Source organism: Lissotriton helveticus, chromosome 4_1 (assembly GCF_964261635.1).
Source record: "Lissotriton helveticus chromosome 4_1, aLisHel1.1, whole genome shotgun sequence".
NCBI classification, from domain to species: Eukaryota; Metazoa; Chordata; class Amphibia; order Caudata; family Salamandridae; genus Lissotriton; species Lissotriton helveticus.
In genome coordinates, this window is record NC_136063.1 from 1,125,486,510 (window position 1) to 1,125,511,113 (window position 24,604).

The 24,604-nt window shown below is 49.5% G+C and overlaps 1 protein-coding gene across 3 annotated transcripts in view; it reads left to right on the forward strand.

The window, feature by feature from the left end:
* TMEM245 (transmembrane protein 245) overlaps window positions 1-24,604 on the forward strand; it is an 894,766-nt gene that overhangs the window by 658,276 nt on the left and 211,886 nt on the right. For all 3 annotated transcript variants that reach the window (XM_078687734.1, XM_078687733.1, XM_078687735.1), the window contains one exon: window positions 13,509-13,631. In XM_078687734.1, the coding sequence (XP_078543860.1) occupies window positions 13,509-13,631 (123 nt within the window). The remainder of the gene's footprint in view (window positions 1-13,508; window positions 13,632-24,604) is intronic.

A 24,604-nucleotide genomic window follows, 5' to 3' on the forward strand; every position in this document is an offset into this window, starting at 1 on the left:
AGAGGGAGAAGACCTGTAACTTCCACTAATCCCGGTTGAAGTTAACCAGAGCCTCAGCATCACAAAATGGATGCTGCTGCCACAGACACAAGTCTGACCTCCTGCTGCTGGGAGTCCTTCCAGCGAGGGAGGCTTGGACAATAGGTTTCCTGTCTTGGGAGGTGCTAGCACCACCCCAGACAGGCTATAGTGTATTGGGGCAGGGAGGGCTGAATGAAATGAGACACTGCCCGGGGCACACAAGGTGTCCCATGCATAGTCCAGTTCAAACCGGTGCTGGGGCACTCCAGCCCCAGCTCTGGCGCGAAACTGGACAAAGGGAAAGGGGTGTAACCACCCCCTTCCTGGGTCCCAACCATAGGAGGGACCTAGCAGGTAATCCAGCCCCTAAATTTGGTATATAGGTAGGAGCTGAGTCCCAAGACTTTAGATTTATCCTGTTTATCCGGTTTGCTTTGTCGACGCTCCTGCCGGAGCCCGAGCACAGAGCCTGACAAGACCCGAACTTCCAGACTTCCTTCAGCCCGATCCACAGCCACTGCAAAGCTGAGACCCGTGGAGGCGACGCGAGACATGGGACCCGCCATCTTGGAAAGCCAGCGAATTGCTTTCCGTGCAACTTCTGAGGCACCCTCGAAGTTGTGCATTGGGGATTGAGAAGCCCCAGCCCCGAGCACCAACTGCACCGAAGATCAGCCCTCCACACTCCACGAGTTCTGCGTGGGGCCCTTCTGCATTTTCCTGCTCGACGCGTCTGTCCGGTCACTTGCCCGTTGGCTAGTGGCCTCTGTGACAACGAAACCTTTGATTTTCAACACTGGTCTGGTTGCTCCAGACTGGCCCTTGCTCCCCTGAAAAGGAGCAGCCCATCAGACCTTGCTGGTCTGATTAAGAAGCCATCTTCCTTTTCTGCGTGGGTTGCCTTTGCCATGGCTTGTTGACTCCAATCCGGAAGCCGATACCGCCGACAGCGAGATCCTTCGTGGGACAGTCCGTATCCAGCGCCTGGTCATCGTCGACACCTCCTGGTCCACGTGGCTGCAGAGACAAGCTTCACGACATCACCTGATTGCTTCACGACATCACCTGGTTCCTTCCTGGTCACTGGCTAGTGACCCAGACTCTGTCCCCTCTGCTTTCAGGTACTCTTCATCTTCGATCCGCCCTTGGATCCACCCGGACACTTCTCTCCTGGTCGCCTGCAGCATCTTTCTCCAAGGCTCCATAGGAATCAGTGCCGAAACCCGACACACTTTGACACCTATGCACCCGCTTCCTGTGGGTGAGGTAACGCGAGTATTTCGGTACTCCTGTGGGTATTGACTATCCTAGTGTCCTAGTTTCAAGTAGCTTTTCCCTAGTTCATCCGGAAGTGTCCTAAAAGAACTAGTTTCCATTTCTTTAGTTCCCATTCTAACTCTATGGTAACTTGCGTGCGTGTAAAGACACTGCACACGCATGCCGTGGGCCTCCTGCTCTCTATCCATTGGTAGTACAGGGTAGCCCCAGCGATTCTCCAGGCCCTAGGCCTTTCCTTTGTTCGTGACGTGGTCCTTATACCACTATTTTAGTATATGGTTCGAAGCGCCCCTAGGGCATTACTGTATTTTGTGCAACTTATTGTATTTTAATTAAGTATCTTGTATTGTGCTGTTGCCTCTGACCTCATAAAGAGTTCAGAGGATTGTGTTAGAAATAAATACATATATATTTTGATATACAACCTGCGTGGTGTCCTTTCACTTGGTATTAAAGGAATTGCATATGGTAAAACAGCTGGCTTCACATGCCCTCTTGAGTTTAGCCTAAGACTGCTTTGTCCATGCTACCACTAGGATAGCTGGTCTATAAGGTTGACTTTACAACCATCACCATAAGGGTTGTTTGGACTGATACAAGGTGCCCACTAGAATAGTGGACATCACATATCGGGCCAACTTCTCACACTTAGGATTGGGCATTCAGGGACAACCCTAGACTCAGTTAGTAAAACATTTTCTGCGAGCGACCTGGGGACACTGTCAGTTTTGCTAAGTAAGACCTGACAGGACGGCATACCTGTTGTTACATTTTAGACACCATCTTAGCCGAGGATGACATTCGAATAGAGGCAGGCAGAATGCCTGCGTGGGAGGTTTATAATAATACCCTAAATTAAATGTGAATATGCTGGTATTAACAAATGACCCCTCCATGTGTGGTCTTCGGAGCTTCCCTACGCTAGATGCATGTCTGAAATTCACAACAATGCAGTCACCCTCAATATCTTTTGGGGGAAACATCCTTTACAACGCAACTTTTACCACGCAGTGCCTTTACGACGCAACTTTTATAACGCAAACCATTACAACGCATTTCGCTGGGGGGCGCTCTAGGATAGGGAATAAGTTTAATTTACTATCCAACACCTTCCCTAGTGTCCACGGGGACTGGAGTTGGAATAGTAAATTAAACTATTCACTATCCAGCACCCCAAAGCGCTATGCGTTGTAAAGGTTTTCGTTGTAAAAACTGCGTTGTAAAGGCATGCGTGGTAAAAGAATGCGTTGTAATGTCATACATCCATCTTTTGGTGATGGTCCTATCCAACTGACTCTGTCCACCATTAAGTTCTCATTACTGTTTGCAGCGTTAACGTTTTTATGGGTGCGAAGCCAGCGGATGACCATGTTATGGGCTTACTCTCAAGTCTCAGTTTGATTAAGCTTTAAGAGGGGCACTCTTTACAATATCAGCACTTAGGGGCAAGCCTCTGGGGGTAGATAGATTTAGAATTTTGGTGCTGGGGTTATGGTCCATGTCTCTGTTTTCCTTGTTTGCTGCGGCCTTATTAGCTTGCATGCCAGCCGGTTTCAATCTGGGATCTTTATATAGAACAATGCTCGCAGCCCCTGCATCTCATTCCGTGTCTGTGAAACTGTCTCTGATTGGATCTGTTCAACATAGCGGGCATTAATGAATTCCCATCTTGTGTTAGTATTGCTTCCCAAGAAGGTTCTCCTGAGACCTGTGGCAGCAAAGTCTCTCGACATTGCCGTTGTTAGGGGTAATTTGGCTGCTGACCGTAGAGTAGGACTTAATCAGGTTTCTGTTTGAGCTTCCATGGCAGCCATCCGCTCCTTGATTGGGCTAAAGGGGGTTTGGGGGGCAGCCGAATGAAGGGAGGTTTGTCCCCCGGGCAGATTGAGAGGGGCAGGCCTGGCCAAGGTACCGGCCATTTTGCAGCTTTGGGCTGCTTAGTGTATAGCCCAAGTATAAGGTTTAGCGAGGTGCTCTCCCAGCCACTATTTTAGGTTTGGTGACCTGGTGGCTGGGATCAGTGGTAGTGTAGTCATCGAATTTTCCCATCCCTCCTACACCTTTAAAATAAATGGGGTTTCCTGGGGTTGTCACCGGGTCTTTTTCATTGCTTGGGGCTATCTTTGTTGGAGGCAGGTGCATAAGTAGTAGTTATGTGTAATGTTGCTTGGAAGAAGTGCTGACGGGGTTTTGAAAAGTTGGCCAGGGTTGGCAAAAGGTTTTTGGTTAAATGTTGGAAGTTGTGCGCAGGGGCAGGGAAAGGGTAGGCAGGTAGTTTAAGTTTCAGTGTACAGGGCCGGCCCAAGGCATGTGCAAAGTGTGCACCTGCACAGGGCCGCCAAACCCCAGGGGCCGCCACAACGAGGATCGAATCATACACATATTCGTGGCACTGGCGGCCCCTGGCAGGATTTGGCGGCCTCCGACCCCGGTGGCTTTTAGTTTCAGTTTTTTACTGTCACTTCCGCAAGCCCTGTCACCCCCCATTTCCCCCCCCCTTTCACTTCCCTGGCCTCCTCTCTGGCTCCGCACCACCGACCTCCTGATTGGGCAGCAGGGGCGCCGGGGTGTTACTTAAGATGATTCATGACCAGGCTGAGTTGACTGTCATCACCCGGCGGGCTGGCACAGACAGACGCCGGAAGCCAAGGTGATGTGCGCGCGCGCTGCTCTCAACCTAACCTGGCTGCTTCCCGGCGCGTGTGCGTAACTTGTGTGGCTTTTGTCTATTAGTCTCTGGCTCAGCTGCAACATAACAGCATTCTGTGGTGGTCGGTGGTCGTCGTCCGTCCGTCGGATCGGAGTAAGCTGAGAGTGAGCCTGAGCTGAGCAGCGCAGCCTCAGATTAAAGAAGAACTTACTGTACTGTGTACGCTGCGCACCTGTCCTGTGACCTGGCGGGTAAAGGCAGAATGATCATGTTATGTACAAACGTCATGTACTGAAAGATTCATTTCATTGATTATATTTCATTGTCTGGACTGGATTATTTGTTTTTGACATTTGTGGCACTTACTTAATTTATGTACAAGCACGAGTGGGGTGGTGCTCGACGTACTGCTTGTAAACTAACTACTAGGCAGCCCTTTGCCCAATTTCGCGTCATGGCTGTGGTAGCGCTCTAGTGTTTGGAGAGCGGAACCGGAACCACGTCACCGGACGTGGGAGGCGGAGAGGTAGTTTCCTCTGGCGCTTGCAGCCAGAAGTTGCCAGCCCCGGCGCTCCCTAGAGATATAATAAAAATAACTTAACCCCTACAGCAGCGTGTGTGCATAATTTTACAGTGGCGACGAGACGGGATCCCGGTCGACACCCGACCGACCACGCGACCCCGCAGTTGCACGCATAACGCGTGAGAAGCAAAACGGAGCGCGGCAGAGGTGCCGGCAGGACAGAAAAAGGCGCGAAAACGGGCGCCTGCACAGCCACAAGCCAGGAAGGAGCCTCACAGTCATCCCACAGCCCTGTGAAGGCCACAGCACCAGAAAACGACACCCCACGAGGGTGGAGGGCACAGCAACACAGCAGAAGACACCGGAGGGAACAAAACGAGGTACCCAGCCATTATATCACGGTGAGCCCTCACCAGTGCCTGGGAAACAGAGTATAGGGGTGCACGCTGGCGGAGACTGCAGGTCCATCGACCGTGAAGGCAGGAGGCAGTTCAAGCACGAAATCTAGCACCACAGAGGGTGGACTGGGAGTGGACAGTGAGGGAGAACACAAAGAGGACGAGGAAGGAGATCAAAGCGCCCCAGGGAGTCCCTCCAGGAAGACTGTCGTCACACCTAGGACCAGGAAGACAGCTCCAACCATGGCGAGCCAGAGCACGTCCCTCACCCAACTAGTCCCATTCCTCACGAAAAGCGGAGAACCAGAAAGAAAATGGGAAGACTGGAAGAGGTACTTCCTCAACTATCTGGAAGCGCTAGAAGAGGAAGGCGAAACCGCATTCACGAGTCTGAGGAAAAAGAAAATCCTCCTCCATAACTTAGGTCCAGAAGGGCTCAGGATCTATGACACCATAGTGAAAGGTGAAAGAGCAGCGACGGATACGGAGGTGTTTGATCACGCCATCGAAGACCTAGACGCACATTACAGGCCTGTGGTGTGTGTCGCCATCGACAGATTTAACTTCTTCCAGAGGAAACAGAAGAGCGGCGAATCTGTTGACGAGTACGTGGTGGCACTGAGGAAGTTGGCAGTCACGTGCAAATTTGGAGGACTGCACGATGAACTCATCAGGGATCAAATCATTATGCATACCTCTAGTACCCACATACAGGAGAAATTGTGGGTGAATGGCGATGCTCCACTCAAGGAGATCTGGGCGATGGTCAAGAAAGCCGAGCTATCGAGAAGATGTGCCCAAGCGGCGAAGAGAGACGCCCAAGAGTCGCAAGCAGTGTGTAGAGTAATGGCGCCAAACAGAAACGATCGGTGGAAGCAAAATGAGATGCGGAAGTCCCAGGGAGGATCTAGAGCCGACGTCTCCACTAAATCACAAGCGGATAGCAAAACACACAGAACAGGAAAAACCCAGTGTTACAGGTGTGGAAGCAGTAACCATCTGGGAAACGACAAGGTTTGTCCCGCCTTCAAGGCCAGGTGTTCCTACTGCAACATCTTTGGACACTACGAGAAGGTGTGTCGCAGGAAACCGAAGAATGCAGTAGTGCGTTTGGTTGACCATGATCAGAGAGAGGATTCCAGTGATCAGGAAGACAAAGGTGAAGAGGAAGAACTCCTGTACATTGATGTCCAGGTTCTGGAGATGGATGGTTCCAACACCGACAGGCCCCGTCTCGACATGCACATAGGGGGCATACCGTTGGAGATGATCGCGGACAGTGGAGCACCCATCTCAATTGTTCAGAGACAAGTATGGGAAGACAACTTTGCGGCAAAGATCAAGGAGACACTACTACCCATGGATGTGAGACCAGTAACGTACACTGGACAAAAGATCCCCATGTTGGGCTACTGCCCGCTTTTGTTTGAGTTTCGAGGTCGCCATGCGCAGTGTAAGCTATATGTCGCAGAGAGAGGCCAGTCTGTTCTAAGTTGGAAGGACCAAGGGGCTTTGGGGATCCAGCTCAACCCCGGAGGCATAGAGAAGATTCTACTCATGGATATAGCGGTCAAGGAAGATGTGCAGCTGTGGAGGAAAACATATCCCAAAGTATTCAACGGACAGATTGGCGAGCTGGGCAAGTACACGCACCTCATCAAACTGAAGGAAGGGGCAGTACCAGTAGTACACAAGGTGAGGAACATTCCGTTCCGCAGCAGAGAAGCAGTACAAATAGAACTGGACAGGTTGGAAAAGGAGGGAGTCATCAGGGCGATAGAGAGCGCGGAGTGGCTGTCTCCCCTGGTTGTAGCCCAAAAGCCCAACGGCAAGGTACGTCTCTGCGTGGACTTAAGGGAGTTAAATAAAAACATTGTCATAGACAAATTTCCCTTGCCGCGAATCAGTGAAATGCTGGCAAAAACGAAAGACGTCACATGGTTTTCCACGGTGGACCTCTCATCAGCCTATCATCAGGTTAAGCTTCATCCGTCGTGCACCCACCTCACGTCGTTCATCACACCCTTCGGGTGCTACGAGTTCGTGAGGATGCCCTTCGGTTTAGCTTCCGCCGCGGCCGTGTTCCAGAAAATCATGCATAAACTCCTAAAAGACCTGAAGGATGTCCTCTTCTTCCAGGATGACATTCTGGTAATGGGGAAGTCGAGGCAGGATCACAACGTGAAACTTCACACGGTGCTACAGAAACTGCAAGACAGTGGATTGACTGCTGAGTGGACTAAATGCAATTTGGGAGTGCAGTCGGTCACATACCTTGGCCATGAGGTGAGTGGACAAGGTATAACTCCGAAAAAAACAAACATGAGAGCCATCATGGAAGCACCCACTCCGGAGAAGAAGGAAGATGTTCGGTCATTCCTAGGGATGGCCGAGTATTACAGCAAATTCATCCCTCATTTCGCTACAAAGACTCACTACATAAGACAACTGCTCAAGGAGAAGAACAGGTTTCAGTGGGGAAAAGAGGAACAAGACGAGTTCGACGCTCTCAAGCGAGAAATGGGTACAGCCATTCCCCTCAAGGGATTTGACCCCAAAGCAGAGTCTGTTCTCACCACAGACGCCAGTGACCGTGGCCTAGGAGCGGTACTGATGCAGAGAGAGGAGTCAGGAGAGATGTCGACAGTCAGCTTCGCCTCCCGCTCGTTGTCGCCCAATGAGGAGAAGTTCAGTGTGGTGGAGAAAGAGATGCTGGCAGTGGTCTGGGCGGTGGAAAAATTCAGGCAATACTTGTGGGGTGCCAAGTTTCTCGTGAAAACCGATCACAAGCCCTTAGTTCGCGTCCTGACATCAAGCGGACATGACCACGCCACACCCCGGATTGCCAAGATGACTCTAAGGCTATTGGACTATGTCTATGACGTTGAGCACATTCCAGGGCCACAGAACAAAGTGGCCGACTTCCTAAGTAGGGCAGCGGCCATGGAAGAGGCAAGGAATGAAGAAAGGCAAGAGTGGGAAGGATACGTCGTAGCCACCATCCAGGACACGGAGGAGGTGATAAGCGCCCAGGACTGGGAAGAAGCGTACAGGGAAGACACAGACTTGGAGGCTGTAAAAGGATATGTAGTACATGGCTGGCCAGAGAAGAGACACTTAAAGGAGGAGCTGAAGAGATACTGGGAAGTCCGAGAGGAACTGTCACTTGCTGAAAACCCAATGTTCCTACTCAGAGGGGACAAAGTAGTTCCGCCCAGGAACATTTTGGAAAGGTTGATGTCCTTAATGCATGAAGGTCACCAGGGCATCACAAAAACGAAGGCCTTGGCCAGACAAGCTTACTGGTGGCCAGCCATCGACGCGCAAGTAGAAAGACATGTGCGCTCTTGCGAGTCTTGCGCAAAATCGGACAAGGCCCAGAGCATGATGAGGCCCCCACTGGGAAGATTTCCGATTCCAGATGGCCCGTGGGAGATGTTGTCAGTGGACATAATGGGACCAGTCTTGAACAAGGAGGGCACGCAAAAGTACGTGGTGGTCGCTGTGGATAGGTATTCCAAGTGGCCCGAGCTACAAGTCTTGGAACGAGTGGATACTGAAGCGGTGATAAAGTTTCTGCGTACCACCTTTGTCAGCGAAGGCATCCCGAGGATCATCACCTGCGACAATGGACCCCAGTTCACTTCGGAAAAGTGGACGGCCTTCACCAACAGAAACGGAATTGAGGTGAAGCACACGCCGATCTACCACCCGGCGGGAAATGGCCAGGTGGAACGCTTTAATTGCGTGATTATGGGCACCATACAGGCCGCCATTGAAGATGGAAAGGATTGGGAAATAGAACTGGAGAAGATGATTTGGGCATACCGAATCACACCGGGTAGCACGGGCTACAGCCCCTTCAAGATCTTAAGAGGCAGAGAGGCATTCACCAAAGACAATGCAGCATGGAGGAAGTTGATTGTCCAGAGCAAGTGGTCACCGGCGGTGGTCAGGAAAAATCTGGAGAGAGCCCAGGATGTCTACACGGCACACTACAACAGAAGACGGAACACGCAAAGCACAGAACTGGACAAAGGTGATTGGGTGAGGGTGAAGCTAGCCATCATGAAGAAGAAAGGAGAGAGCAAGTTTTCACCTCCCCTCAAGGTAGTGGAGCCCTATGCAAGATCAGCTCTACTGAGCGATGGTAAGATTTGGTCCATGGACAGAATGGCAAAATGCAGCAAGATACTGAAATGGGAAGACGAGGAAGTAGAAGTAACGGAGGACGTCGTAGAGGATGGAGAAAGAGTAAGTGGAGAAGGGCAAGTAGAGCAAGTGAACGGAACGGAAGGACAAACAGCTGTGGGAGAAGGAGTAAGTAAGGAAGCAACGGAAGGAAAGAGCAGAGGCAAGGAAGAGAGTGAGAAGAAGGTCAAGGATGTGGAAGCAGAAGGTGCGAGAAGGAGAAAAGAACAAGAGACTACAGGCGGAGAGAGAATGATGGAGGGAGTGGAAACTCGAGCAGGTCGGAGAATTAAGGTACCTGAGAGATTCAAGGACTTTGAAATGGACTGGAAGTAAGACTTTTAAAAAAAAAATTTTGTTTATTGTGCATTAAGGGGGGAGATGTGGTAGCGCTCTAGTGTTTGGAGAGCGGAACCGGAACCACGTCACCGGACGTGGGAGGCGGAGAGGTAGTTTCCTCTGGCGCTTGCAGCCAGAAGTTGCCAGCCCCGGCGCTCCCTAGAGATATAATAAAAATAACTTAACCCCTACAGCAGCGTGTGTGCATAATTTTACAATGGCATGGCAGGCCCGCCCGGCCGACTCATGAGGCCCAAGTACGACACGGGGAAATAAAGTCAACGGTAATCATAATCATATGCCTTTCATGCCAGTCTCACTTTTAATGTGGTGTGCCTCAATTAACAACAAAGGTGTCTCTTGTGGCAAAGTACCTCTACAAAAGGAGAACGTCAATTGTGAAATGTCTTTCTTAGGCATGAAGGCGAAATGCTTTCCTAGCAGCACTCTACAATTTTATAGATTATAGGATCAACGTATTATTGAATACCGCCTTTAGCACTGAAAACTCATCTGATGGCGTCTGTGCAATGGTGGGACGGTAGTGGGACAGGTGTTGAATTAATGGGATGGGCTTGGGGCCAACAGTCTAGCTAAGTGAAACAAACACATACATAGGTCGGCTAACAATCCAGCAATCACAATTCACTATTTCCTCTAATTTGGCATATAAACATAGGCCAGAAGCCTTTTCTCACACACCCTGCCTTCAGCTACTAGTTGCCCTAGCTATATAAAAATACATATAACATGGCATACTGTGCACTTGCTGTTGCTAGAGCCAACATATTTATCTATGTATACTTCATTTAAACCAAAAGCAAAAATGCTAAGAAAGAAATCCCCTAAAGACGGAAGACGAAATGAATAAGGTGGTCTTCCTAAAGCAGCATGTATTCTAAAGAGATGCTTTAATTATGAAACACCTTCCTGAGCTCCGCCCCGTCCGGACCCCCTCTTCCGGGGCCCCCACCTACGCTCCCTGCACAGGGCCACCATGAGCCTGGAGCCGGCCCTGCTGTGTAGACGTATTGTTAGTGTAAAATTTCAGAAAGGCAGGTATGGGAGGTTGGTTTTATAGGAAGGCATAATTTTAACTGCAATACATTGTAATATTGTTAAGTTTATGGTAGGGTGGGAGAATGTTTGAGGGGATTGTAGGGGACATAGCTGCTGATCTTTTTAAATGTAATGGCTGGTTCGGTGTAAGAATTGACACTTAATGAGATAGGTGGTGCCAGACATACACACGGATTGTCCTGAGTGGCTGCAGCTTCATTTTCAGCAATGTTGCAACTAGAAGTAAATGTCCCACCATCATCCCTTAATGCTCCCTCCACCGTTAAACAGCATGATTCATCAACAAATGTGTCAGTACCACAAACTCTCTCTCCCAGACTGCTCCCCTGCTCTATAAATAATCTGAGCTCTGTAAGGGCTATCGCATTTAAGACGATGCATATGACTCGCTCAAGCATGGTGTCTATACTTGTCGGTCTTTGAGTTAGTATGGTGCATTCAATTACTTTTCGTTTGCCCATAATGTATGAAGTTAAGGCACTCGTCCATTGTGATCAAAGTACATGTACCAAACTGAGGTCCATGCCAGAGAGCTGGCCCAGCCCAGCCTCGATTGGCTGTGGACGGATGCAGAAGGCCCGTCTTGGCCTGGTCTTTGACTGGGCGCGTCCTGCGTTGTGGGCTGCTGCCTGCCCTTTTAAGTGTGTGTTGATGTTTCCCGCCCTCTCCTGGCGCAAGGTAAGCTGGGGGACGAAGTCCCAGGCAAGTACAGCACAGTCAGAGTAGTAAATGTAGGCAAGGAAACGGCCTTTGGAATCAGCAGTGTGTAATTTGTGCTGGTGTCTGCACCAACATATATTTATGACTGTCTACCACATGGTGGTGCTGTCTGTATATTCTTGAGCAGAGCTCCTGAATAAAGTATTGATTTTACTTAAATAATAAATGGAATGGTCCAAGTCGGATATACAGGTTTAGGTGACCTAATAGCAAAATGTGACACTTGTATTTTATGATAGTATGTAGCAGTGCTGGCAGCAGTTGCGGTTGGCATCAACGGGGCGGAGGAGGCACACACAAACACAAATAAAATTTTAAAAATGTAATTACATTAAACACTTATGAGTCCTTTGCACCCAGACCTCTTCTTTCTTCAACTGCAGCACGACCACCAGGAAACTCCCTAGACCAATGCCTGCACTGCTCTCTTGCAGCATGACAGCAGCACCCTGATTGGCAGAAGCGGTCTCACTCCGCACTCCACAGTGCTCTGGAGGTCTGCACTTGCTCTAACCCAGCTGTCTAAAGTTAGCGCCGTTAAAGATGTTTAAAGTGCACATGTGTGGCTGGCTGTTGCAAGACGGCCTGACAAAAATACATGCGCACTTTAAACATTGCACATACAGCCCTCCCTCCTCTCTGTTGCGATCACTTAGCAGAAACCTTCCTGATGCTCTATTCAGGTCTGTCGATGAAAAATAAAATGGTAATGAATTACCATTTTATTTTTCATCTCCGATGCTTTGTGGGTCATTTAAGTGGGATGACCCTCTTCTGCTCCAACTGAGGAGCCGGTGGCAGGCAGTGACAGTGGTTAGTGCCAGCGGCAGTAACCTGCTAAAAATACCTCGGGCCCTTGCACTTACATTTTTAGTAGGGCAGTGGGAAGGCGCCATAAATGTGTTTGTGTGGCATCTAGAACACTGTTAACTGAGAAAAACATCAGTGGTGCATCCATACTCGAATGATAAAACAGGAAATTTAGTTGTAGCACTTTAACTGAATAAACAATTCTTCTGTCATGTATTGTACTTCCACAAGGAAGATAGCAAGTATACTGCTCTGTTTTGGAGTATCTGATAGGAGATGAGTAAACTGAAATACAATCAATTTTTTTTTGCAGGAACACGAATCTCCATCTCTGCTCCTTCTTAGTCCACTTCCTGCTCCTTCCCTTTCTTCTCCCTTTTCAATCTCTTAACTACTTGGGGAAAGTAGTGTTCCTACAAAAACCTTACAGTTTTGCAAAGTTCAATTGTTTTGTACTTTTCCCAACTTTTGGGACCAGAGAAATAATTTCACAACCTCCAACTGGCGAAAAAGAGGCTAGGCTGTTTCAGAGTTGCTTACTCGACCAGGGCCTTACTATGCATAGTACCTCAGGCATGTACTGGGTGTATGTACCCTATTTGCACACCTCTGGGGCACTAGGTTAATACAGAAGGGGCTTCAATGCTTGTGTGATTGTGTGGCCCCTTCTGTAATACTGATAGTGCTGGTGCACATGTAGTGGCACTGCTATCTCAAGAGGGCATTACCTCATTTGCATTGGGGTGTGGCAAACAGGCCCTTAGGATGTACACTGAAAGTGCAAAACAAAGACGTGACGTACTGTCTGTACATCTCCTGAAGGCAGCCCTCTGGAGGCGGGGAAAGGTGTCCCTCCTACTCCCAGATATCCTCCTGCAAGTTGGTGCTGTCAGTCACTGCAGCGGCCTGCAGAGCGATATCTAGCCCATCTTCTAAGTGCAGGCCGTGAAGGGCACTGTGAAACACTGAGCAGCTTGTAATCTGCCTCCCGGTCTATCATTCTGTGTCCTACCTCCAAGATAGGCGCAAGTTCTGTCCTTGGGGCAGCGCATTATTGATAATAGGGCGCACTACCTCGGTTTGCACCAGGCACACCTCTTGACATGGGCACTGGCAAAGTGCACCCTATGTGTTATACGGGCCCAGGTGATCTTTGCTCAGATGAAATAAGGAAGTATGTTTGTTGTATCCTTAGTTGATGATTACACGGGTGTCATCGTGTTGCTGCGCTGTAATATAAAGTCCATGATATCGTTGTATTTATTGTTACTAAATTCAAGCACTGATGGAATGACAGATTTCTTTTTTGCGGGTTATAGATCGACTTTTGATATTAGGTGGTATGGCTAAAAAAATATTATTGTAAATGCATTAAAAAATCATAGTGGCTAAGTATAGATCTTTAGCATGGTTATGCTAGCATCGTGGCTGCTTGTGTGCGTGTGGAGGGCGGGAGGGATGCACAAAAGGGTTGCTAATGTTATTTGTTTCATTCCAGATATTAGAGTCTCTATGGATAGTGATGAGCCGCAACATGAGTCTGTTTTTCACCACAGTGACTACACTAGTGACCGTCCTCTTCTACAGTGGAACAGCGCTTCTTAACTTTGTGTTATCATTGGTATGTACAATTTTCGAAAGTTTCATGATTTGGAGGGGTTTCTGTTTCTTAGGTCGAGCCTAGATAGCGCTTGCGCTGTCTGGAAGATCTTTTGTATGTACTTTGTGGAATCTGGAGATCAGCCCTAGGACTTGTCTGCTCCCGCATTTGCTTAGGGATTTTTTTTTTCTGTGCAACTACGTCTATTTAACTGTTTTGATAGAAAACGATCAGTAGGGGTCAGATAAATACCAAAATTGCCTTCTACTTAGGGACTTTATTCTTTTTTACTGGCAACTGCCTCAATTGAACATCTTGATAGAAAACGACGAGCAGAGGTCAGTAAAATACCAAAATCACTTTAGCATTCCCTAGATTCTAGGCCATTTTTTTAAATCTTGTATTTTCAGTGATATGACCACCGAAGGGGGCTGATTTTAAATTATAAACAGAGCTTTGGACAATACCGTTTCCCGTAAATAGGCAGTATTTCTCCCATGTGTTCCCACACCTGACATGTTCCGCAGTTTGGTTCTTACTTTCCCTACATGTTAAAGAACAGTAGATGTTTCAGCACCCAGGCTAATGTGCTGCATAGCTAAATACATAGCTAAATACATGTAAGGCCCCAAAGGCGAGACCGATTACATTGCAAATGCTTGTTTTTAATGTAGTAAGCTATTCAACCCAACTTCCTCAGCGTGCAAGATCATGTAAAAAGATAGTATTTCTTCTGGTGCCACAATGGAAACCATACATACTTTTCAACTTAACCTCTATTTGGTTTTAATAAAAAAATAAGTATTTATGATAATAATGTTTCCACAAATCATCTCGTCCAAAGGACTAATCTAAACAAAACAAAATCATGCCCAAGTGGGCGCTTGTACCATATTGTGTTTACTCAAACTATTTTTGTAATTTGCAAACAGTTTGAGTAAACACAATATTTGTTTTGTTTAGATTAGTCCTTTGGACGAGATGATTTGTGGAAACATTATTATCATAAATACTTATTTTTTTATTAAAACCAAATAGAGGTTAAAAATTGGAAATGTTATGAATTTGTAATACAACATTACTAATGTATCATTAGCCCACTTGGGCGACAGAAAGCTAGTGCAAATAACTGTTTATTTTGTATATATTCTGTTTGCAACACACTTTAAGATGGCGACTACAATTCTGTCTGTGTAAACCAACACGTTAAGTCCTTTCTTTGTGCTTATGATTTAAGATGTAAATAGAAGCTCGTAACTGATCACTTTCACCGTGACCAAGCCTTAAGTGGCGAAACGCGTCGGTAGTGAGCTGCTGATTTCGTGCTAATAAACTTTTGAAGCATCGTGAGTAGTCTGTGATATTTTCTCCGCAAGTGGGAAGAAATAGTCGCTTTCATATATATATATATATATATATATATATATATATATATATATATATATTAAGTTCCACAAAGCACCCACGCTTGAGGCGCACTCACAGTCAGCTCACATCAGGTAAGGGAGAACCAGGTGCATCCTGCGCCATGCAGCACCTGACGCGTTTCGGGCCCCGCCCTTAATCATAGGTTCACTGCTACTGGATAACTGCCGCCAAGAAAACTACCAATGTTTGTACCCTCTTTTATTCAATTCAGGTGAGTCGGAACATCACACATTGCATGTTGGGATCGGTAGTTTCAAAAATCATACCCCAGTGGGCTGGAAGGCAGTCACTCCAGAATTTTTCAAAACATCAAGGGTGCACCGTTCTGTTACATCCCCGTTCAAGTTCTATGCCTGACTGTCCCAATCCGCTGATGAACCCATCATAGTTTTCTTGGCGGCAGTTATCCAGTAGCAGTGAACCTATGATTAAGGGCGGGGCCCGAAACGCGTCAGGTGCTGCATGGCGCAGGATGCACCTGGTTCTCCCTTACCTGATGTGAGCTGACTGTGAGTGCGCCTCAAGCGTGGGTGCTTTGTGGAACTTAATATTGAACGGCCGACCCGGTCGGGGGGCGCACCATCGCAGGATTGAGCGACTCCACTGCAGATGGGTTCATCAGCGGATTGGGACAGTCAGGCATAGAACTTGAACGGGGATGTAACAGAACGGTGCACCCTTGATGTTTTGAAAATTCTGGAGTGACTGCCTTCCAGCCCACTGGGGTATGATTTTTGAAACTACCGATCCCAACATGCAATGTGTGATGTTCCGACTCACCTGAATTGAATAAAAGAGGGTACAAACATTGGTAGTTTTCTTGGCGGCAGTTATCCAGTAGCAGCGAACCTATGATTAAGGGCGGGGCCCGAAACGCGTCAGGTGCTGCATGGCGCAGGATGCACCTGGTTCTCCCTTACCTGATGTGAGCTGACTGTGAGTGCGCCTCAAGCGTGGGTGCTTTGTGGAACTTAATATTGAACGGCCGACCCGGTCGGGGGGCGCACCATCGCAGGATTGAGCGACTCCACTGCAGATGGGTTCATCAGCGGATTGGGACAGTCAGGCATAGAACTTGAACGGGGATGTAACAGAACGGTGCACCCTTGATGTTTTGAAAATTCTGGAGTGACTGCCTTCCAGCCCACTGGGGTATGATTTTTGAAACTACCGATCCCAACATGCAATGTGTGATGTTCCGACTCACCTGAATTGAATAAAAGAGGGTACAAACATTGGTAGTTTTCTTGGCGGCAGTTATCCAGTAGCAGTGAACCTATGATTAAGGGCGGGGCCCGAAACGCGTCAGGTGCTGCATGGCGCAGGATGCACCTGGTTCTCCCTTACCTGATGTGAGCTGACTGTGAGTGCGCCTCAAGCGTGGGTGCTTTGTGGAACTTAATATTGAACGGCCGACCCGGTCGGGGGGCGCACCATCGCAGGATTGAGCGACTCCACTGCAGATGGGTTCATCAGCGGATTGGGACAGTCAGGCATAGAACTTGAACGGGGATGTAACAGAACGGTGCACCCTTGATGTTTTTTTAAAAATTCTGGAGTGACTGCCTTCCAGCCCACTGGGGTATGATTTTTGAAACTACCGATCCCAACATGCAATGTGTGATGTTCCGACTCACCTGAATTGAATAAAAGAGGGTACAAACATTGGTAGTTTTCTTGGCGGCAGTTATCCAGTAGCAGTGAACCTATGATTAAGGGCGGGGCCCGAAACGCGTCAGGTGCTGCATGGCGCAGGATGCACCTGGTTCTCCCTTACCTGATGTGAGCTGACTGTGAGTGCGCCTCAAGCGTGGGTGCTTTGTGGAACTTAATATTGAACGGCCGACCCGGTCGGGGGGCGCACCATCGCAGGATTGAGCGACTCCACTGCAGATGGGTTCATCAGCGGATTGGGACAGTCAGGCATAGAACTTGAACGGGGATGTAACAGAACGGTGCACCCTTGATGTTTTGAAAATTCTGGAGTGACTGCCTTCCAGCCCACTGGGGTATGATTTTTGAAACTACCGATCCCAACATGCAATGTGTGATGTTCCGACTCACCTGAATTGAATAAAAGAGGGTACAAACATTGGTAGTTTTCTTGGCGGCAGTTATCCAGTAGCAGTGAACCTATGATTAAGGGCGGGGCCCGAAACGCGTCAGGTGCTGCATGGCGCAGGATGCACCTGGTTCTCCCTTACCTGATGTGAGCTGACTGTGAGTGCGCCTCAAGCGTGGGTGCTTTGTGGAACTTAATATTGAACGGCCGACCCGGTCGGGGGGCGCACCATCGCAGGATTGAGCGACTCCACTGCAGATGGGTTCATCAGCGGATTGGGACAGTCAGGCATAGAACTTGAACGGGGATGTAACAGAACGGTGCACCCTTGATGTTTTGAAAATTCTGGAGTGACTGCCTTCCAGCCCACTGGGGTATGATTTTTGAAACTACCGATCCCAACATGCAATGTGTGATGTTCCGACTCACCTGAATTGAATAAAAGAGGGTACAAACATTGGTAGTTTTCTTGGCGGCAGTTATCCAGTAGCAGTGAACCTATGATTAAGGGCGGGGCCCGAAACGCGTCAGGTGCTGCATGGCGCAGGATGCACCTGGTTCTCCCTTACCTGATGTGAGCTGACTGTGAGTGCGCCTCAAGCGTGGGTGCTTTGTGGAACTTAATATTGAACGGCCGACCCGGTCGGGGGGCGCACCATCGCAGGATTGAGCGACTCCACTGCAGATGGGTTCATCAGCGGATTGGGACAGTCAGGCATAGAACTTGAACGGGGATGTAACAGAACGGTGCACCCTTGATGTTTTGAAAATTCTGGAGTGACTGCCTTCCAGCCCACTGGGGTATGATTTTTGAAACTACCGATCCCAACATGCAATGTGTGATGTTCCGACTCACCTGAATTGAATAAAAGAGGGTACAAACATTGGTAGTTTTCTTGGCGGCAGTTATCCAGTAGCAGTGAACCTATGATTAAGGGCGGGGCCCGAAACGCGTCAGGTGCTGCATGGCGCAGGATGCACCTGGTTCTCCCTTACCTGATGTGAGCTGACTGTGAGTGCGCCTCAAGCGTGGGTGCTTTGTGGAACTTAATATTGAACGGCCGACCCGGTCGGGGGGCGCACCATCGCAGGATTGAGCGACTCCACTGCAGATGGGTTCATCAGCGGATTGGGACAGTCAGGCATAGAACTTGAACGGGGATGTAACAGAACGGTGCACCCTTGATGTTTTGAAAATTCTGGAGTGACTGCCTTCCAGCCCACTGGGGTATGATTTTTGAAACTACCGATCCCAACATGCAATGTGTGATGTTCCGACTCACCTGAATTGAATAAAAGAGGGTACAAACATTGGTAGTTTTCTTGGCGGCAGTTATCCAGTAGCAGTGAACCTATGATTAAGGGCGGGGCCCGAAACGCGTCAGGTGCTGCATGGCGCAGGATGCACCTGGTTCTCCCTTACCTGATGTGAGCTGACTGTGAGTGCGCCTCAAGCGTGGGTGCTTTGTGGAACTTAATATTGAACGGCCGACCCGGTCGGGGGGCGCACCATCGCAGGATTGAGCGACTCCACTGCAGATGGGTTCATCAGCGGATTGGGACAGTCAGGCATAGAACTTGAACGGGGATGTAACAGAACGGTGCACCCTTGATGTTTTGAAAATTCTGGAGTGACTGCCTTCCAGCCCACTGGGGTATGATTTTTGAAACTACCGATCCCAACATGCAATGTGTGATGTTCCGACTCACCTGAATTGAATAAAAGAGGGTACAAACATTGGTAGTTTTCTTGGCGGCAGTTATCCAGTAGCAGTGAACCTATGATTAAGGGCGGGGCCCGAAACGCGTCAGGTGCTGCATGGCGCAGGATGCACCTGGTTCTCCCTTACCTGATGTGAGCTGACTGTGAGTGCGCCTCAAGCGTGGGTGCTTTGTGGAACTTAATATTGAACGGCCGACCCGGTCGGGGGGCGCACCATCGCAGGATTGAGCGACTCCACTGCAGATGGGTTCATCAGCGGATTGGGACAGTCAGGCATAGAACTTGAACGGGGATGTAACAGAACGGTGCACCCTTGATGTTTTGAAAATTCTGGAGTGACTGCCTTCCAGCCCACTGGGGTATGATTTTTGAAACTACCGATCCCAACATGCAATGTGTGATGTTCCGACTCACCTGAATTGAATAAAAGAGGGTACAAACATTGGTAGTTTTCTTGGCGGCAGTTATCCAGTAGCAGTGAACCTATGATTAAGGGCGGGGCCCGAAACGCGTCAGGTGCTGCATGGCGCAGGATGCACCTGGTTCTCCCTTACCTGATGTGAGCTGACTGTGAGTGCGCCTCAAGCGTGGGTGCTTTGTGGAACTTAATATTGAACGGCCGACCCGGTCGGGGGGCGCACCATCGCAGGATTGAGCGACTCCACTGCAGATGGGTTCATCAGCGGATTGGGACAGTCAGGCATAGAACTTGAACGGGGATGTAACAGAACGGTGCACCCTTGATGTTTTGAAAATTCTGGAGTGACTGCCTTCCAGCCCACTGGGGTATGATTTTTGAAACTACCGATCCCAACATGCAATGTGTGATGTTCCGACTCACCTGAATTGAATAAAAGAGGGTACAAACATTGGTAGTTTTCTTGGCGGCAGTTATCCAGTAGCAGTGAACCTATGATTAAGGGCGGGGCCCGAAACGCGTCAGGTGCTGCATGGCGCAGGATGCACCTGGTTCTCCCTTACCTGATGTGAGCTGACTGTGAGTGCGCCTCAAGCGTGGGTGCTTTGTGGAACTTAATATTGAACGGCCGACCCGGTCGGGGGGCGCACCATCGCAGGATTGAGCGACTCCACTGCAGATGGGTTCATCAGCGGATTGGGACAGTCAGGCATAGAACTTGAACGGGGATGTAACAGAACGGTGCACCCTTGATGTTTTGAAAATTCTGGAGTGACTGCCTTCCAGCCCACTGGGGTATGATTTTTGAAACTACCGATCCCAACATGCAATGTGTGATGTTCCGACTCACCTGAATTGAATAAAAGAGGGTACAAACATTGGTAGTTTTCTTGGCGGCAGTTATCCAGTAGCAGTGAACCTATGATTAAGGGCGGGGCCCGAAACGCGTCAGGTGCTGCATGGCGCAGGATGCACCTGGTTCTCCCTTACCTGATGTGAGCTGACTGTGAGTGCGCCTCAAGCGTGGGTGCTTTGTGGAACTTAATATTGAACGGCCGACCCGGTCGGGGGGCGCACCATCGCAGGATTGAGCGACTCCACTGCAGATGGGTTCATCAGCGGATTGGGACAGTCAGGCATAGAACTTGAACGGGGATGTAACAGAACGGTGCACCCTTGATGTTTTGAAAATTCTGGAGTGACTGCCTTCCAGCCCACTGGGGTATGATTTTTGAAACTACCGATCCCAACATGCAATGTGTGATGTTCCGACTCACCTGAATTGAATAAAAGAGGGTACAAACATTGGTAGTTTTCTTGGCGGCAGTTATCCAGTAGCAGTGAACCTATGATTAAGGGCGGGGCCCGAAACGCGTCAGGTGCTGCATGGCGCAGGATGCACCTGGTTCTCCCTTACCTGATGTGAGCTGACTGTGAGTGCGCCTCAAGCGTGGGTGCTTTGTGGAACTTAATATTGAACGGCCGACCCGGTCGGGGGGCGCACCATCGCAGGATTGAGCGACTCCACTGCAGATGGGTTCATCAGCGGATTGGGACAGTCAGGCATAGAACTTGAACGGGGATGTAACAGAACGGTGCACCCTTGATGTTTTGAAAATTCTGGAGTGACTGCCTTCCAGCCCACTGGGGTATGATTTTTGAAACTACCGATCCCAACATGCAATGTGTGATGTTCCGACTCACCTGAATTGAATAAAAGAGGGTACAAACATTGGTAGTTTTCTTGGCGGCAGTTATCCAGTAGCAGTGAACCTATGATTAAGGGCGGGGCCCGAAACGCGTCAGGTGCTGCATGGCGCAGGATGCACCTGGTTCTCCCTTACCTGATGTGAGCTGACTGTGAGTGCGCCTCAAGCGTGGGTGCTTTGTGGAACTTAATATTGAACGGCCGACCCGGTCGGGGGGCGCACCATCGCAGGATTGAGCGACTCCACTGCAGATGGGTTCATCAGCGGATTGGGACAGTCAGGCATAGAACTTGAACGGGGATGTAACAGAACGGTGCACCCTTGATGTTTTGAAAATTCTGGAGTGACTGCCTTCCAGCCCACTGGGGTATGATTTTTGAAACTACCGATCCCAACATGCAATGTGTGATGTTCCGACTCACCTGAATTGAATAAAAGAGGGTACAAACATTGGTAGTTTTCTTGGCGGCAGTTATCCAGTAGCAGTGAACCTATGATTAAGGGCGGGGCCCGAAACGCGTCAGGTGCTGCATGGCGCAGGATGCACCTGGTTCTCCCTTACCTGATGTGAGCTGACTGTGAGTGCGCCTCAAGCGTGGGTGCTTTGTGGAACTTAATATTGAACGGCCGACCCGGTCGGGGGGCGCACCATCGCAGGATTGAGCGACTCCACTGCAGATGGGTTCATCAGCGGATTGGGACAGTCAGGCATAGAACTTGAACGGGGATGTAACAGAACGGTGCACCCTTGATGTTTTGAAAATTCTGGAGTGACTGCCTTCCAGCCCACTGGGGTATGATTTTTGAAACTACCGATCCCAACATGCAATGTGTGATGTTCCGACTCACCTGAATTGAATAAAAGAGGGTACAAACATTGGTAGTTTTCTTGGCGGCAGTTATCCAGTAGCAGTGAACCTATGATTAAGGGCGGGGCCCGAAACGCGTCAGGTGCTGCATGGCGCAGGATGCACCTGGTTCTCCCTTACCTGATGTGAGCTGACTGTGAGTGCGCCTCAAGCGTGGGTGCTTTGTGGAACTTAATATTGAACGGCCGACCCGGTCGGGGGGCGCACCATCGCAGGATTGAGCGACTCCACTGCAGATGGGTTCATCAGCGGATTGGGACAGTCAGGCATAGAACTTGAACGGGGATGTAACAGAACGGTGCACCCTTGATGTTTTGAAAATTCTGGAGTGACTGCCTTCCAGCCCACTGGGGTATGATTTTTGAAACTACCGATCCCAACATGCAATGTGTGATGTTCCGACTCACCTGAATTGAATAAAAGAGGGTACAAACATTGGTAGTTTTCTTGGCGGCAGTTATCCAGTAGCAGTGAACCTATGATTAAGGGCGGGGCCCGAAACGCGTCAGGTGCTGCATGGCGCAGGATGCACCTGGTTCTCCCTTACCTGATGTGAGCTGACTGTGAGTGCGCCTCAAGCGTGGGTGCTTTGTGGAACTTAATATTGAACGGCCGACCCGGTCGGGGGGCGCACCATCGCAGGATTGAGCGACTCCACTGCAGATGGGTTCATCAGCGGATTGGGACAGTCAGGCATAGAACTTGAACGGGGATGTAACAGAACGGTGCACCCTTGATGTTTTGAAAATTCTGGAGTGACTGCCTTCCAGCCCACTGGGGTATGATTTTTGAAACTACCGATCCCAACATGCAATGTGTGATGTTCCGACTCACCTGAATTGAATAAAAGAGGGTACAAACATTGGTAGTTTTCTTGGCGGCAGTTATCCAGTAGCAGCGAACCTATGATTAAGGGCGGGGCCCGAAACGCGTCAGGTGCTGCATGGCGCAGGATGCACCTGGTTCTCCCTTACCTGATGTGAGCTGACTGTGAGTGCGCCTCAAGCGTGGGTGCTTTGTGGAACTTAATATTGAACGGCCGACCCGGTCGGGGGGCGCACCATCGCAGGATTGAGCGACTCCACTGCAGATGGGTTCATCAGCGGATTGGGACAGTCAGGCATAGAACTTGAACGGGGATGTAACAGAACGGTGCACCCTTGATGTTTTGAAAATTCTGGAGTGACTGCCTTCCAGCCCACTGGGGTATGATTTTTGAAACTACCGATCCCAACATGCAATGTGTGATGTTCCGACTCACCTGAATTGAATAAAAGAGGGTACAAACATTGGTAGTTTTCTTGGCGGCAGTTATCCAGTAGCAGTGAACCTATGATTAAGGGCGGGGCCCGAAACGCGTCAGGTGCTGCATGGCGCAGGATGCACCTGGTTCTCCCTTACCTGATGTGAGCTGACTGTGAGTGCGCCTCAAGCGTGGGTGCTTTGTGGAACTTAATATTGAACGGCCGACCCGGTCGGGGGGCGCACCATCGCAGGATTGAGCGACTCCACTGCAGATGGGTTCATCAGCGGATTGGGACAGTCAGGCATAGAACTTGAACGGGGATGTAACAGAACGGTGCACCCTTGATGTTTTTTAAAAATTCTGGAGTGACTGCCTTCCAGCCCACTGGGGTATGATTTTTGAAACTACCGATCCCAACATGCAATGTGTGATGTTCCGACTCACCTGAATTGAATAAAAGAGGGTACAAACATTGGTAGTTTTCTTGGCGGCAGTTATCCAGTAGCAGTGTACCTATGATTAAGGGCGGGGCCCGAAACGCGTCAGGTGCTGCATGGCGCAGGATGCACCTGGTTCTCCCTTACCTGATGTGAGCTGACTGTGAGTGCGCCTCAAGCGTGGGTGCTTTGTGGAACTTAATATTGAACGGCCGACCCGGTCGGGGGGCGCACCATCGCAGGATTGAGCGACTCCACTGCAGATGGGTTCATCAGCGGATTGGGACAGTCAGGCATAGAACTTGAACGGGGATGTAACAGAACGGTGCACCCTTGATGTTTTGAAAATTCTGGAGTGACTGCCTTCCAGCCCACTGGGGTATGATTTTTGAAACTACCGATCCCAACATGCAATGTGTGATGTTCCGACTCACCTGAATTGAATAAAAGAGGGTACAAACATTGGTAGTTTTCTTGGCGGCAGTTATCCAGTAGCAGTGAACCTATGATTAAGGGCGGGGCCCGAAACGCGTCAGGTGCTGCATGGTGCAGGATGCACCTGGTTCTCCCTTACCTGATGTGAGCTGACTGTGAGTGCGCCTCAAGCGTGGGTGCTTTGTGGAACTTAATATTGAACGGCCGACCCGGTCGGGGGGCGCACCATCGCAGGATTGAGCGACTCCACTGCAGATGGGTTCATCAGCGGATTGGGACAGTCAGGCATAGAACTTGAACGGGGATGTAACAGAACGGTGCACCCTTGATGTTTTGAAAATTCTGGAGTGACTGCCTTCCAGCCCACTGGGGTATGATTTTTGAAACTACCGATCCCAACATGCAATGTGTGATGTTCCGACTCACCTGAATTGAATAAAAGAGGGTACAAACATTGGTAGTTTTCTTGGCGGCAGTTATCCAGTAGCAGTGAACCTATGATTAAGGGCGGGGCCCGAAACGCGTCAGGTGCTGCATGGCGCAGGATGCACCTGGTTCTCCCTTACCTGATGTGAGCTGACTGTGAGTGCGCCTCAAGCGTGGGTGCTTTGTGGAACTTAATATTGAACGGCCGACCCGGTCGGGGGGCGCACCATCGCAGGATTGA